General features: G+C 39.8%; 1 protein-coding gene across 2 annotated transcripts in view; it reads right to left on the reverse strand.

Annotated features, from left to right (window-relative positions):
- Positions 1 to 470: 470 nt before the first annotated feature.
- The window catches only part of Mios (meiosis regulator for oocyte development), a 28,554-nt gene continuing 11,732 nt past the window's right edge, over positions 471 to 17,292 (reverse strand). For both annotated transcript variants that reach the window (XM_021165673.3, XM_021165674.3), the window contains 8 exons: positions 14,483 to 14,737; positions 12,545 to 12,714; positions 10,189 to 10,254; positions 8,629 to 8,787; positions 5,143 to 5,295; positions 2,792 to 2,996; positions 1,677 to 1,806; positions 471 to 689 (listed from right to left, as the gene is read on the reverse strand). In XM_021165673.3, the coding sequence (XP_021021332.1) occupies positions 593 to 689; positions 1,677 to 1,806; positions 2,792 to 2,996; positions 5,143 to 5,295; positions 8,629 to 8,787; positions 10,189 to 10,254; positions 12,545 to 12,714; positions 14,483 to 14,737 (1,235 nt within the window). In that variant the 3' untranslated portion in view covers positions 471 to 592. The remainder of the gene's footprint in view (positions 690 to 1,676; positions 1,807 to 2,791; positions 2,997 to 5,142; positions 5,296 to 8,628; positions 8,788 to 10,188; positions 10,255 to 12,544; positions 12,715 to 14,482; positions 14,738 to 17,292) is intronic.

Raw genomic sequence — 17,292 nt, forward strand, 5'->3', positions numbered from 1 at the left:
CTTAACTTGCAGTTTTGAGGAAGACAAGAATGACCTATATCAAATCTTTTATACTAAAATAGAAATGTATGAGAGAGAACGTTCCTTAAACGTGTGTGTGCACATATGCACACATGCATGTATTCTCCAGCATGGGTCAGGAGCTAATTCCCAATGTAAAAATTGACATTTTCTCTGAAATCATTTTTAAGCATGAATAAGCTTAAATTGATATATGAAACAATGAATTGGCATTTGGCTTTAGATATGTACAGATTTTATCAAAAGATATCAATTTCAGATTGAAGATGCAGGCACAAGGTCTGTTTTTATTCTAAAACCATCTATAAACATAATTTTGACAAAAGCCTAGACAGTTCTTTCAAATGAACTTTAACCTACTAAACAGCACCAATATTCATGTTCTAATGTTCATATCAGCAGCGCTTGCCTCTGAGAAGTACGTCAAAGTCACTCAAATGTCACATTGCTGAGCTGACAGAATGCTTTATTTTCCCACGAGAGCAAAGCCATGAGTGACTTTATTTCCTGAACTATGAAGGACATCCTTTAAAAACTCCACACTTGAAGATTTTTCTTTAGGTGGAACATTTCATGGCTGGACCGTCTCTGCTGGCACCAGATTTCCTGTTGTATCCAACTGCATACATTTACACGTGCATGCAGATACAGGACACTCTGCATGGTCCCTGAAAAAGGTGAAATAACCGTTAGGAATCCAAGACTTATACACACAAATATATTTATGCACCAATTTTCAAAATGACACTGGGTTAAGTATAGGAATTAAAACCCACTAAAAAAATGCATTAATAGCATCAAATTGAAAACAATCACCAAGGTGAACTTTTAAGAGAAAGTTACTGGAAAATGAACAGTTTTAGTTTATACACTAATATACCAAAATGGCTTGCTCACAGTCCCTTGGTGATGAGGAAATATCAAGAGTTCAGGTTAGAGCCGGGCAGTGGTGGCGCACACCTTTAATCCCAGCACTTGGGAGGCAGAGGCAGGCAGATTTCTGAGTTCCAGAACAGTTAGGGCTACAGAGTGAGTTCCAGGACAGCCAGAGCTCCACAGAGAAACCCTATCTAGAAAACACCAAAGAGTTCAGATTAGCCAGTTGAGACAAGGTGCACGTGAGTGTGATGTCAGTGAATCAACGGTAAGTTCATCTTGAGACTCTCCATCCCAAGAGTTATTTATACCAAGCAAAGAGTGAGTGCACTAGAGTGGTGTGTGTGCGTGTGCATATGTATAGATACTTACATGACAAATTGTGAGATGTCAAAAACTAAATATCCTGTCCCACAATAGCCTTAAATAATTTTAATCCAGTCAAAGGCAAGATCTGAGCATCTAGCTCTGGCTAGTCAGGAATCTGCTATTTCCAGGCTGTCCTTGAACTCATCTCATAAGGATCCACCTGCTTCTGCCCCCCGAGTGTAGGGAATAAAGGCAAACACCACCCCACACCTGGCATAGTTATTACTTTTAAAGTTAAACATTACATAAGGCAATGATGGAACCACTGATACTACCTTTATTAAGTCAAATAAGCAAATAAGTAAAAAAAAAAGTAGACTTTAACACATTGATACCAAGAGTCTGCACTACTTAACAGGTCGTCTGCTCTATGTCTTGTAAGATTATCAAGGAGGGAAAGCACTGCTTACCTGAACCAACTCAGCATATGTCCGGCATGCCCACCATGCCGACAATTGTGACACCAGGTAAACCAGTTGTTAAACTGAGCTAACTTTTTGTCCTTGCTCAAGTCCACCTTTTCATCTGATTTGGATCCACCTACGGGAAAACAAAATGATCACCATTAGCTACGTCGCAGCAATTTAAGTTTCTTAGAGGATAGCTCTGAAACTATGCTAAAATATAAATCATATACCATACTGAAACAACAATTTGAATGTTAAGATCTAGTAACAGTTCATATATGTAACACTGCAGTTTGCTTTTGTGTTTTCAGGACATGGCCTCACTATGAATCTTTTGCTGTCCTGCAACTCAAGAGATCCTCCTGACTCTGTCTCCAGTGCTGGGATAAAGGGAGTGTGCCATTACACCCAGATAGTTTACCTATATTTTTAATTATCAGCAAAAAATGGGAAAGTGTACGTTATCCAGACTTATTAAGGAATTATCTGAATGGAAAAACTTTACACTAAAGACCTTTCCAAAAAGAAATGTAGACTCAGATTTCAGGTGAGTTTTACTAACCATCAATAGGACGGGTAGTTCTCATCCACACAAATGTGTCTGTTCTACATAATGAGACCCCGCTCAACACACAACAACAACAACAACAACAACAACCCCACATCTACTTATTACATAACTGTCACAATAGCAGAAGCAAGACTAAAGCTAAGAAGTCAAGTGGTCTGGTTTCTGGGCTAATAGTTTATATATTATTAGTGAGGATGAAATAAGAAAGAAGTAAACATTCTCAGACACTATCAAAGAGCCTTTATGGATACAAGTTTTGTTAATAACTAGGAGCATACTGAATTTTAAATATCAAATCTGAAATACCAGTAGGAGCCATGAGAATAGCATAGTTATAAAAATCACTCATATAATCATCAACTTTAAGTTAGCATCTGTGAGATTACTTAAGTTATCATAAATATAATGTGTAATTTTTAATGAATAGACTATAAATTTAATAAAACTTTCAAGAAGTAAGAATCATGCAGGCATTAACTAATATATATTTTACTTGCACCATGTAGAAACACTGAGTTCAGAGAAATATCTTGTGCAATTGTCATACCAGGACAGCTAGAAACAGGTGTGCCCATATTAATGAGGCAAAGTGCACATCGAGGAAGGGGTTTCCGACAGCCAGGGCAGCTTGTGACTTTGGATTTTGTTGGTGAGCCACTCACTCCATACTGACTGAACCCTCTGCCCTGATGAGGCACGGAGGAGCAGCTGTAGGAGATTGATTTGCCACAAAAATTACAACTCACAAACACCTACAAAGCAAATGAAAAGAGCAATTTAGTGCGACCCATAATGGAATTATAAAGTCTGGTACAGATAAAATGTTTTAAAGTTTTACTTTACATTGCAAAGTAATCCATCTGACTAGGCTTCCAGCCATGTCTCCAGGCAGAAGTGACATTATTTACTATGTCCTGTTACCTTTACTGAATTACATTCTTTCTAATACCATGGATAATTGTGAATCACTAGAAATGGTAGACCCTGATGCTGTATAATTATCAAGGGCATTGGAATGCACGCGAGGCCATTACACAATGCCACAATTGTGGTTTAATGTGATTACAGAACAGCTGGAAATAGGCCCTGATATAGGGGCCAGCTGGAGAAAGTGGGTCATTTGGTGATGTCCTTCAGGTTTCGTAGCCCGGCCTCACTTGCTGACTGTAGACCCAAAGTGGTCCGCTGCTTCATGGCCCTGCCCCCATGCCTCCCTCCCAGGAATGACCCCAGAACTGCTATACCTTAAGCTGCTTCTTGTTAGGTATTTGCACACAGCAACAAAAAGGGACGCCAATTCACCACCAGCAACCAGCTCAGTGACCATCTTCAGAACAAAATCTTATAAAGGCAGCACTGAGCTGAGCTGCCTACTCAAGCTAGCTGAGGCAGAGGGATCACAAGTTCAAGGCCAGCCAAGTAATTTAGTGAAATTGTTGCCCAAATAGAAAAAGAAAAGAAAGTTGGGGATGCAGCTCAGTATGAGATTAACTGCTTAGAATGTACAAGACCCCAGGATCCATTCTGAGGACAAAACAAGAGAACACCCCTCTCCTCAACCACCATGGCCTTTTCTTAGCTGGAAAGGGATTAAGGTTCCTGCAGCAGTGCCTTAGAAGTTTGGATCAAAGCTGACGAGAGGGTGCAAACAGCCACAGAAGGTGCTCACTGGGTTTTATGAGAACGCCTCAGCTCTTCCCCAGATTCCTCACAGGTGGCACAATACTATCTCATCTTACTAAGATACCTACTCCAGCGATAAACTTTTCCTGAACTGGGCATGGTGGTGCACACCTTTAGTCCCAGCACTCGGGAGGCAGAGGCAGAGGCAGAGGCAGAGGCAGAGGCAGAGGCAGAGGCAGAGGCAGAGGCAGAGGCAGAGGCAGAGGCAGAGGCAGAGGCAGAGGCAGAGGCAGAGGCAGAGGCAGAGGCAGAGGCAGAGGCAGAGGCAGAGGCAGAGGCAGAGGCAGAGGCAGAGGCAGAGGCAGAGGCAGAGGCAGAGGCAGAGGCAGAGGCAGAGGCAGAGGCAGAGGCAGAGGCAGAGGCAGAGGCAGAGGCAGAGGCAGAGGCAGAGGCAGAGGCAGAGGCAGAGGCAGAGGCAGAGGCAGAGGCAGAGGCAGAGGCAGAGGCAGAGGCAGAGGCAGAGGCAGAGGCAGAGGCAGAGGCAGAGGCAGAGGCAGAGGCAGAGGCAGAGGCAGAGGCAGAGGCAGAGGCAGAGGCAGAGGCAGAGGCAGAGGCAGAGGCAGAGGCAGAGGCAAGTGGATTTCTGAGTTCGAGGCCAGCCTGGTCTACAAAGTGAGTTCCAGGAGAGCCAGGGCTACACAGAGAAACCCTGTCTCAAAAAAAGAAAAAAAGAAAAGAAAAGAAAAGAAAAGAAAAAAACCATTTCCTACTGCCTACAAAATTAAAATAGCACCACCCATTGGTCACAGTGAAGATAATCAAGTATTTAAATCTGAAGTAATTATGTGATATTATATTATATACCTTATGTGATAATTGATCTCATACTAAAATTTCATGCATAGACATATGTTTGTACTTATTCTATTTTTTTAAACCTCCAATCGTTTTGTACTGAATATAAGTAATACATAAAAGCAATGTACAGGTGGCACAGTTAGGATTCTGAAAGTCTGGCAGTTACTGACGCATTTCAGAGAGCCCTAGGAGTTAGGCTTTCCTCAGATCATCTGGGCCTACTATCCTTTGTTTTATCTCAAAGTAAAGTTCAGCTGTACAAGGTGATGGTTAAAAAATAGAAATTAAAAAAAGACAGGAAAAAATAAGAACAGAGTAAAGTCTGGAATAGACAAAGACAAAAAACAGGGTGATAATAATGAATTCACCTGGTGCTCACACGTTAAGATTTGATTCTCTCTCCAACAGTCTACTTACCTGTGCTAAAGGCTTGGAACTGGGATCCAACTTACTCCGATGAATATCAAATTCTGCCCTTTTGTGCCAAAACCTCCAGGCATCTAATAAATTTCTGTAATTCTCAATCCAATATTGAACCCTTTCATCTTTCAGAACATCTAAAGGTGAACCCTAAAAAGAAAACACAAAGTATTTCAAACATTTGAAATGTCCTGGTTTAAATCAGAGGATTCTGGGTAAAAACCTCTATCCTAATGAGGATTTGAATAAAACAATGAAAGCCTGGCGAATCCATCTTTAGTTGGGTTTCACTAGAGATATATAAGCATGCACGCCATATAAATACTTGACCAGGAAGTAAAATTCTATTTTGAGTTTAAGGAGCAAGCTACAAACAACCCACTTTTCTTGATAATGCACTTGTGATAAGAAAATGCCTTGTTGTACGTACTAAAACTTACGGATTCAAAATCTCTGCTTACAATGGCTCCAAATTGCAAATGGAAACTACCTAACATTTAAACTAATACTGACCCTGGCCCTTCAAATCTGGTAGTGAAGGACTGCTTTTGAGTATTTTAAACATCAAGTGCACAGAGGCACGAGTGAGAAGCAAGAATTGCTTTCCTTAAGTTTAAAGCTCTTCTCATCAGGCCATCAATATTTCTGACCTGTAAGATAGATATCGCTGAAACAGGTTTTAGTGTCAGAGTTGGCAGAGAGAATCTTCAATGCAGGAAGTAGGCCACTCAGAGAAATAAGCGCAACGGGAACCATGACAGACTTGTGGGAATAACCAACTAAGGAGCAAACAGGCCTCTAACCTGAGAAATGTCACCTATGGCAAAGCTGACATTCTACAGCTGAAATGCAAAATAACCGAAATTAACAACTGCCTCAAGACTAGAAAGTACAAAATCAGGGAAAATGAGATCAGGGGGAGGAACTAGAACAAAGTATACATTAAAACAAATGATGCAGTTACCACAGAGAAGCTACTTTGTTTTAATTTTAAAAGTGCTTTTGGATGTGGGAGAAAAAAATTCCCTGGCTAGTTTAATGGCCAAAGGCAGTGTAGAGAGAACAAATAAACAAGCCAACATTAATTATCCAGTTGAAGCTGGGCATGGAGGCCTACCACTCCACTAAGCCCTCAGAGGCAGATGTAGGTGGATCCCAGCTTGGCCTACGAAGTGAACCCCAGGCCAGCCAGGGCTACACAATGAAACCCTGTCTCAAAACAAAACAAGAAAAAAAGAAGAGAAATTGTCCAACTGAAGCAGGAGAGGTAAATAATAAAAAGGAAAGAAAAAAGAAAATGAACAGAAGCCCAAGTGCTGAGTAAAACTGATTTACTGTACACAGAACACGGTGAAGAAAAAAAGAACAAGCATGGAAAAGAGAAAGATGCACAGAAATAATATACCAAACCACCCCAAACCTGATGACAAAAATGTTAATTGGCAGAGGCAAAAGAACTGTAACTAGGCACAATGGTGTCATTTTTTTTCTGAGAAAGGGGGCTTCTTGCAAGAAATCCATGGTAACGTCAAACACCACATACAGGGAAACAAGGAAAAGCACTTATTTCTCATCAGAATCAAAGGAGGCAGAAGCATATGAAGCACTTCTTTAAAGAGCTGCAGGAAAATCTAAGATCCAGGAGATGCTTCTGTTAAAGTGCACCAGCCAGGACCATCACCTGCATCACAAGGAATGCCAGTGAATAAACAGGATGAAATAAGACTCAACTCAGATCCGCTGGAAGAACAGACACCAGGAACAGTAAATAAATAAATACAAAGTCTGCAATTCCTTTCTTTTTATAATCTACAGAACAGACAAATCACTGGGTAAAGCACAAGGAACAATGTAAGTTGGAGCTGAGACTCTATATAGAGTAAAATATGTTATCTCTGGACAAGGAAAAGGTGCACAAATGAAATTACACTCTTGTAATACCTGTGTGATGCAAGGTGTAAGAAAAGCCCTGTGCTGGATGTGTGGGAGGAAAAGGAGGGTATTACAGCATGTCGGGTGTGAAGTGCAGCCTGAGGGGGGTGGGACTGAGGAGTCTGAGATGCACACATACTGTAAGACAAAGCAACGGCTTTAGCAAAAAAACAAAAAACAACAAACACAGCAAGAAGGGTGAAGGGTACAGCTAAACGCCAATAAAGAAGTAAGGTGAAATATAAAGAACTAAGGTGAAATACAAAAACTGATACAAAATACAGCAGGGCAACAAAGGAACAAAAGCAAAGAGGACAAACAAAATGAAACCAGCACAATGGCACAGCTAACCGTGGCCAGCACAGTGGCACAGCTAACCGTGGCCAGCACAATGGCACAGCTAACCGTGGCCAGCACAATGGCACAGCTAACCGTGGCCAGCACAGTGGCACAGCTAACCGTGGCCAGCACAGTGGCACAGCTAACCGTGGCCAGCACAATGACACAGCTAACCGTGGCCAGCACAATGGCACAGCTAACCGTGGCCAGCACAATGGCACAGCTAGCCGTGGCCACATGGAAAGACAAGGCATCCCAGCTAAAATGAAATGATTATCTGACTAGACTGCTTAAAGGTCGCTCGCTCGCTTTACATACTGTCTGCATGCTAACAGTATTTCACAAATAGCGCTCTGACCACCCCATCTGCACTCTGCAGCCATATATCAGCATTTCATTTAAAAGACAAAAAACTCCTTCCAGTGAGAAAACTGTGTGGAGGAAAGCTTTTCTCACAAGTGGTGGCTTGATACCTTATATAAGCAGACTGCATTTTGAGCAAGCATTACATAAGTTCACAGGAAAGCACACAGAGAGGGGCTGGCAAACATATTTCGATTTGTTCACCAACGTAAAGCAAGCTTTCCTACAAAAGGAAGAAGGCACCAAGGAGAGAGGTGCTCCTAACAAGAAAGGTAAGACCAGCTGGAGGCCAACTGGACAGCAACACAGTGGATGGAGTTATGTTTCTCACACACAATTAAAGTATTAAGTAATCCTTTCCTGGAATCTGGTTTAACCACTGGACAGTTAAGGCAATGACAAAATGTTGATGACATAGTTATTCAAATTACTCTGCTGGTAAGAAGATGGATACTGGGGAGTAAAAGAACTCAAGTGTGACTTAATGTCTCGCCTTCTATTCAAATGCAACCAAAACCACTGTTCAGATCAGGCGACGGAGTCCGTTATGAAAGGTGAGGGAGACTCTGATCTGAGGCTTTCAAGAGAAGCTTCTCTGCTTCCATCTGAGCTTTACATGAACTCAGACCCAGCCAACACAGGTATTTCTGACTAAAGGGAAAACCTGGAGAAGCAAATGACGTGATTAGGGCCAGTAAGATGAAACACACATCCTCAACAGAACAATGGGGAAAAGCTGCAAACGAAAACCCATATGCAAGGAACAGAGCACATGCACTTTAGCTGAGGAAATATGGAACATGTAGAGTGTGGCCTGGCTTTTTAAAGCCAGTGTCACACTGCACTAACCTGTAACATGCAGTAACTTGCTGTTTGGACATCTCCAGTTCTGTCCACATAGCTCTCCATCAGGTCCACTCCATCTTTAGTGAGGCCTGTAAGCAAGATCCCTTCCAAATTTCCAGCCTCTTTCATTTCATTGGTCAGCTTTTCAATGTATTTATTTAACTGAAAAATTCAAAGTGAGTTTTTCGATGCAATCTGTTTCACCACATATTTTATAACTGAGAATTACTATATTTTGAACATTTTATTCTTGATGAAAAACATTTTAAGTAAAAATCCCTTGCCAAAATCTAAATATGTACTGAGGAGTCTATATCAATTTCAAGTTTCAATACAGTATCTATCCATAATCAATTTATTTTTGTGTGGCATGTGTGCGAGGGCATGTGTGGAGACCAGAGATTGACAACAGATGTCTTTCTCAACAGCTTTCCAAGTTATATTTTGATACAGGGCTCTCACTGAAGCTGAGCTCAGCGATTTGCTAGTATGAGAGAGCAGTGAGTCCCAGGGACCCTCCTGCTTCTGCCACCCAGCCTGGGATTACAAGCATCAGCTGCTGGAGAAGCTAGAGAAAGTACCCAAGGAGCTAAAGGGATCTGCAACCCTATTGTTGGAACAACATGATGTACTAACCAGAACCCCGGAGCTCTTGTCTCTAGCTGCATATGTATCGAAAGATGGCCTAGTCGGCCATCAATGGAAAGAGAGGCCCATTGGACTTGCAAACTTTATATGCCCCAATATAGGGGAATGCCAGGGCCAAAAGAATGGGAATGGGTGGGTAGGGAAGTGGGGGGCGCTATGGGGGACTTTTGGGATAGCATTGGAAATGTAATTGAGGAAAATATGTAATAAAAATATTAAAAATCAAAAAAAAAAAAAACAAAAAAACAAGCATCAGCTGCTGCACTCAGGTTTTCCACGGGCTCTAGGGGATTCAATTCAGGTCCCTGAACTTCCAAAGTGAGTATTTACCGACTGCGCTATCTCCCTAGTTCCCACAATCATTTAAAAAAAGTAAGACATTTCCTATGTTTACAGATGGCTAGATCTACAAGAAGTGTCCTCGTTTCAGCAAGTGCTTGACTATCATGGTAGTATAACAGTATCACAGAATTAGAGCTCTATGTTCATAATCATCAATAAAAACTATTTCCTTCCCATTTCATCCTGTGCAAACTGCAGCCAACATTCCTTCCCATCCCGCTAACAGCTGTCAGGACTACAGCACTGCTAGCCATCTCTGTGCACTTCCTCCTCCTCACCGGTCATCAGAGCAGCAGCTAAGTGTGTACATCACTGTGTGTGCTACTAAAGCCTGAGTTTAAAATTTATATCTGCTAAGTTCCTCAAAATGCAAAAATAAACTAAAACATCAACTCAATATTCTAAAACAAACTTAGTTATTACATGCATATTTATAATTTCAATGTAATAGCTGCCTTCTTAGATTTTATATAAAATCTCATAGGCATATAATTACATGTAAAGATTAATTTCTTAAGAATAATTCATAGTAAACATTAATCACCTCACATACGGATTTGAATCAGTTCTCACCTGAGCATCACCAAGGAATTTACAAGCGAATGCCACTCTGTCACGTACAGCAACTTTGTTTTCATACTGGGGGGAAATTATACATGCATTTATTTATAAGTTTATTTTGAAATGTGTTGCAAAGGCACTCTTCAGATGCTAGAAGAGTCATCAATTGCTAAAGAAGCCTCGGAAGGCCATTGTCCTTAACAGTGGAGCTTTACCTTTCAAATGCAGGCAGACCTAGCTAACTCAGTTATATAGACATAAAACCGCAGGCCATTCTCCTGTAACACCGATATAAACTATAACTAGATGTCACATAATCTTTCTCTCAAAGCAACGAGTTTTGGAGAAACAGCTACATAAAATTAATCACCACATCTAGAAAAATCTATGAACGGGGTATACCAGTACAGATTAAAACTATTAATAACTTGGGGCAGCAACAATGACTCAATGGTTAAGAACAATTCCAGAGGATCCAGGATCAATTCCCCAGCATCGACATGGTGGCTCACAAGCACCTATAACTCCACTTCCCGGGGAGCCAATGCTTACCTCTGGCTGGTCTCCTTAGACAACGCACACATATGGTGCACAGACATACATCCAGGCAAAACATGCATACTCATAAAGGAAAAATGAACCTACCTCTAAAAAACCTACCTATACCTCTTAAATATAAAACCTAAAACTTGTAAACTGACACTCTATCCAAATTGCTATATGGGTGGTTTGCAATAGAATATTTAGAGGCAGCATTTTATTCATCAATATTATTTAAAAAATACTTTGAGCCGGGCGTGGTGGCGCACGCCTTTAATCCCAGCACTCGGGAGGCAGAGGCAGGCGGATTTCTGAGTTCGAGGCCAGCCTGGTCTACAAAGTGAGTGCCAGGACAGCCAGGGCTACACAGAGAAACCCTGTCTCGAAAAACCAAAAAAAAAAAAAAAAAAAAAAAAAAACCTTTGAAAATGTTACTATAAATTTAGAAAGTTCCAAAGTAATTTTGCAATAAGAAAAAAATTAAGTTATAGGTAGCAAAAAGATCCACTTTCTATCAGAGTCTTTCTTTGAAGTTTTCCTTCTTAAAATCTAATATCCTTTTCATTGATACTTTTCATTGATACCTTTCCTCAATTATAAAGTGTAAATCTATCTTTAAAATTGAATAAGCTCTTAGACTCAGTTACATGTGCTACAAAAACAAATGGTTTTATAACAAAATTAGGTGCATTTTATAGCTGAGAAAATGAGAGCTGTAAAGGTTAACTGTATAGCTAAGGTCAAATTGTGGCAGAACAAAGACTGGAGCTTTTCTGGCTTCTAAGATCAATATGTATGTAGTTATGCTAACAATATAAAAAATAAAATACAATTACATAGACATTAAATAAAGTACATTCTTGAAAAAGCTTGGATATATGAATTCCCTTCTCAGCTCTCCCTATAGGGATAAGAGAAGAAGGGATCTTAGTATAGGTCACTAATTAAAATACAGAAATGCAGTAAACATTAAGCAATCAGTTCATTTTTTTTCTGCTCTCTTATCATTCTCTAGCTCTTGCTGAAAGTTTACTGTTAGCTCAAACACAACACTTAAAGTCTTCTGTTTAACAAACGCAGTAGTAACAGCTAAAGAGAAATATTCCTAGATATTAATGTAAAGAGGTCAGAAAGGTTCACTAGAAAGTTAAAGCAACAGGCAGAACAAACTACACACTGTCAAAATAAACACTAACATCTATTTAGATTTTCAGCACGATAAGTCAATAAAATATATGTTTTTACAGATCTTATAGAATGACAACTAATACAGCAATACACATAAGAAATGTTCTAACAGCAAACAGAGAAATAAACCTTAATAAAGAAAGTCCTTTTCATTGCTGGAAAGAAGACTAACAGTACAAAGCAAAGTGGCTTTAATGTTTGTAAGTCAACAACTGATATGAAATGAGAAATCTCACTTCATTCTTTCCTCAGTGTGTGACAAGGAAGCTATGATGGAGTTACACAGTGACTAAATCAGGAAAGAAAGAAAAGGACCTGAAAGACTAAATAAAATATAGATTATTATAATTAGTGTGGTTACATGTTTTCCAAACAGGACTTGTCTGAAAAATGACCATTTATTTAAGATGTAAGGCACCTTAGCCAAAACTAATTGAGTGATTATCAGTTGTCCACACTCCCACATACACAATATTTAAACAGTAACACATGTATATGTCTACAGTTGTACATTTCTACAGCTCAGTTTTCCAGTAATGGATGAAATAGTCTTTCTTAGTTCTGTAGCTGTATTAACAAAACCATGAAAAAAGCAACCCTGTTAATTCAAAGGAGGACGTGGAGAAAGAAGATAACTCACCAACACTCCATCATATGCCCCCGCTTCACTCGTCAGGAATGCAAACATGACACACAGATAGGGGTTGTTGAGCTGCAGGCGCAGGGTGCTGCACATCTCCCTCCACAGGGAGTTCTTCTCATCCGTATAACCCGATAAAGCCATTGCCACCACATTGAGATTCAGATCTCCTGCAGGTTAAAAGTACACATCTCGTCAGTTATCAGAAGCTTAATAGCCCCTTTCCCCACAGTTCTTAAATCCTCAACACAGTGACTAAAGGATGAATTTCAATAAGAAAATAATTAAAACTGTTAAATTTGGTAGAGTACAAAGAAAAATTCATTCTTAAAAACAGCTCACACACACACACACACACGTGTGCCTGAAAACACTGTGAGTGAAGTACTTTCCCTAAGAAGAAGCACTGGAGACTGAGCCCAGAATCGCACTGGCAGGCTCTGGCACTGACTAAACTGCTTCCGCAGCAGCAAGTAACGGTTACTTTCAAGTTCTCCGTCCAGCAGTTTCTTACGAGGTTGTACAATTACCTGGTATCGAAAGGGAGACAAGTGACACCATCTCACCAAAGTCACTGTCACTCTTACCGTAAGGTCATCCACGCTATTGGAAAGTACTGAACGTAACGCTACTTTACCACATGATCATAATTTTCAAAGGTTTCTTATTTTCCTACTTCTAATTATTAATACATAGCCTGATATACAAAGTGTCAACTGGAGAAAAAATAACAATATGTTGGTATTTTTATTTTAATATACTTAGAAAACTTCTAGGTCAAACAGCTATGAGAATCATTACAACACTGCATGTAGACATGTTTACACAAAGCATTGGTTACCAATGGCTTTTATAAACAGTTGCTCTTGGTGTACAGTGTGGCCACTTTTACAAAAATGTTTTCCAAGATACTTGATGCCTACTCTATTATAAAGTTTTAAACCTTTTAAAATAAAAGCATACAAATACCAAATTTTCCAGACATATATGATAAGAAAGTATGCTCTTAAGTTGAGGCAAAATTAAATTAGAAATAGAGTCCCTTTTGGAGGAGGGCTGAACATTGATCCCACAGACTCATATATGTTCTTCTTTTTTTAATGACACTACATACTTCTCATACTGCCAAGTACAGAAGGCTTTCCCTGAAGCACAGGTAAAGATGCTCGGGGCAAGGCACTAACCTTTTTAACTTTTAGAATGAAACTAAATAGATTACAGTCAATTTCATGTTTTTTATAGTATAACTGAAAGTAGGTTGAAAGTAGGCCAGAGCAAGTAAGAATACTCTAAATACTCAGAAATAATTTTCTATATGTATTAAATATAAATAGCATATAAACTAGAATAAAACAAACCAAAATTCTTTGGTTTTGACTGATTTGTTTTCCTAAGGAGGATCCTCTGGCAAATTCTCAAAGAAACTTTATCACCGTCCCCCTCTCTTTCACACACACACACACACACACACACACACAAACACAGGGAACATGCTTTAATTGGACTCAATTAGAAACATTTTCCAGGTCAAAATATGCTTTTCATAAGAATCTACACGGGTCTATACAAAAATATCATTCAGTTTCCTACCAAAGGAGAAAGCATACACTAGAATATATCCAGCCGTTTGTAGTCAGAGTGCTTACAAATGAAAGCAGTTCCAATATTTAATGTATATGATCAGTCTTTAAAAAGAAAACAAGGGCATACATGCTAGACAACTTCTTATATTATTGTTAAGATGTCATTTAAGATATGTTTGTTTTTATTGACCTATCCCAAGGCATATATAAATGGGATTGGCTAGTATTTACTGCTCAACACTATATACTTCCCCTTTGAATGAAAAAGATGTTGATTAGAAAACTGAAAATTATCCACATCCTTTCTTGACAAAATTCTATGAACTGCCAATTCTCAGAGCATATAACCTAATACCTTTTTCTGAAGACGCCCCTTCATTCAGGATTTGGATTGCTCGCCGAATATCCAAGTTGAACAAAGCCACAGCAGCAGCCCTTTCCCATTCTCCTTCTTGCACAAGGGAGTTCAAAAATGGCCCCACATCTACGTCCGTTCCTTTCTTTATCCACCCACAAAGCTGTAATGCTAAAATCCTTTCTTCATTTAAGTTCTGAATATCAGTTTGTTTATCCAAGCCACTCCAATTATGTCTGCTGCTTTCTACCATTCCTAAAAGCAGAAAAGTTTTATATTGTTTTGTTTATTGTTATTTTGAAATATATTAGGAAACACTTCAGCTTTACAAAGAAACATTTCAACATTTAGAATATTCAATTTCTCAACCATAATCTTACAATAGCATAAGTACGCAGTATACCACAAATAAAACACTTTGCACCATAGTTGAGTTACCAAGAAGCTATTCTTGTTTCTATTGCAAGAACAGGGCATCTTTTTCCTCCAAAAGTGGCAGTCTGTGCTAGGTCACCAGCAGACAGAGACACGCAGCTCCATGTGCCTCCCAATCCGAAGAATCTTTACCCTGAAGAGATGGAGCCATCAGTGATCTTTTACCGATATCCACTCCCAGAGCCTTGATGGATCACTTCCTGCAGGTGTCTTTGTCAACACTATACAAGCTAGAGGCATTTGGAAGAAAGACTCTCAAGTGTGAAGTGCAAATCTGTGGGGCATTTCCTTGATTTTGATTCCTCTGGGAGGGCCAGAGGTATCACTGTATGTGATACCACCGCTGGGCACTCGGGAGGCAGAAGGCAGGGAGATCTCTGTGAGTTCGAGGCCAGCCAGGTCTACACTGAGTTCCAGGACAACCAGAGCTACAGAGTGAGACCCTGTCTTGAAAAAGAAAATAAAGAAAGCCGGCTGAACAAGACAGTAAGTAATGAGCATTCCTCTATGGCCTCTGCTTTTGTTCCTGCCTCAGTTTCCCTTCATGATGGATGGACTGTAACCTGTAAGACAAATCACTTTGTGCCTCCACCCTCACCCTCCCCCCCCCCAAAAAAAAACAAGAAAAAAAGAAGCTATTGTTGTAAGAGTAAATGTTTGGGCCCACTGAGCTGAGTCTCTGCTTCACCCCTCTAACCCGAGACAGATCCCTCTGTATGTAGTTCACTTGTTTCCTGCAGACATATTTAACACAGCCTCTCATATCTCTTCTCTCACTAGAGCACAAGCTCCAACAGATAAGCAGTTTTGTTTTATTTGCAAAGAATGCCCTCTGCCTTGGAGATCCGAGGCTCTTGAGCTTTCTTCCCTTTCTCCTGCATATATGCATAAGGAAGGGCTGGACCACCTCTGCCTGACTGTTATGTGGTACATAACTATCAACACGGGTAAAAAATGAGATTTTAGTCAAAGGACTTCTAGGGAAATAAGAAAGAGAAAAATACAATGGGAATGACCTATGTCTCACAATCTTTTTAATAAAAAATACCTTACATTTTCATAATGTTATTTACACTGAAACTGTGGGAGCTGGTTATAATGGCAAAGTAATTTCATTTAGGGTACTACTTAATGGCAAACAGAGACAAAATATACAAACATGAAGTTCAGGGATTCTCCCAACTACAACAAATTCCTAAATATTCTAGAAAGTTTTATGATCAAATTGTCAAAAATACATTATTTCTAGAAAAAAATTAAATCATGGCATAGGAAACACAAGTATCCATATACAAACTTCCTTTATTTAGTAATTTATATTTGTAACTTATAACAGTTATATATTTATATGCTTATAAGCATCAATGCTACTTAAACAAATAACTAGATCAAAGTAAACAGATGAGCTTTTAGGATTCAGTCTGCTGATTGTAGGCAGAACAAAGTAGGGCCCCAAGGTTTCTACAGCTTGGGGACCATATCCTTGAGTGATCCCCTCCTCTGGACTTTAAGCTTAAATCTGTGATCTGCTTCCAAACAACAACAGAGCAGAGATGAAAGAACTTTACAGATGTAGCTGAGGTCCTTGCCTGTGAGTGACTCAGTGGAGATATGTGGTCTAGGCCTACATTAAACAAGAGTCAACAAGTAAGAGAAGCAGGTCTTAAAGCAGGCAGAGCTGCCATACTGATAAGGTAATCTGTGAGAAAGTAGCACAGAAAAGAACTGTAAATAACCTTTAGGGGCCATGGGTAGGGCTATCACCCAATCAGCAAGAAGGGCATAACTTAGTTCTACAAAGGCAAGGGACCCTCAGTCTCTCTGCCTCTGGTCATTAAACCCTAAAAATGCCACCCCACCCCCACGCCCAGCTAATAAAGCATATGTGCATCCTTCTATCTAAAGCCAAATCTCATCGAATCCAGTTCCGTCCCATTTCTAGGAACTTTCCTTTATCTCCTACATGTATCTTCAACCTGTCTTGTGGTTGCTGAACTTGACCAACAACCACATGACTTTGGAAAATACTCTACCTCTAGAAGGAAACAGTAGAAGTTTAGCCACTATGTTCATTTTAGCTCTGTGACACTGAGCAGTGCCCAGTCTTTGGACTCATGGAAACAATGAGATTCTATAACAATTTTTATTATAGAAAAGTAGCAAAGGGTCCAAAGCTGACTAACTACAATTAATCTGTCAAGGGTATCAAAATATAAACATTAAAAAGGGAAAAACAGCCAGCTGTGGTAGTGCATGCCTTTAATCCCAGCACTAGAGAGGCAGAGGCAAATGCATGTCTAAGAGTTCCAAACCAGCCTGGTCTACATAGTGAGTTCCAGAACAGCCATGATTACATAGAAAGATCCTGTCTCAAA

Source organism: Mus caroli, unplaced genomic scaffold, assembly GCF_978045245.1.
Source record: "Mus caroli unplaced genomic scaffold, Mus_caroli_1 scaffold_7, whole genome shotgun sequence".
Classification (NCBI taxonomy): domain Eukaryota; kingdom Metazoa; phylum Chordata; class Mammalia; order Rodentia; family Muridae; genus Mus; species Mus caroli.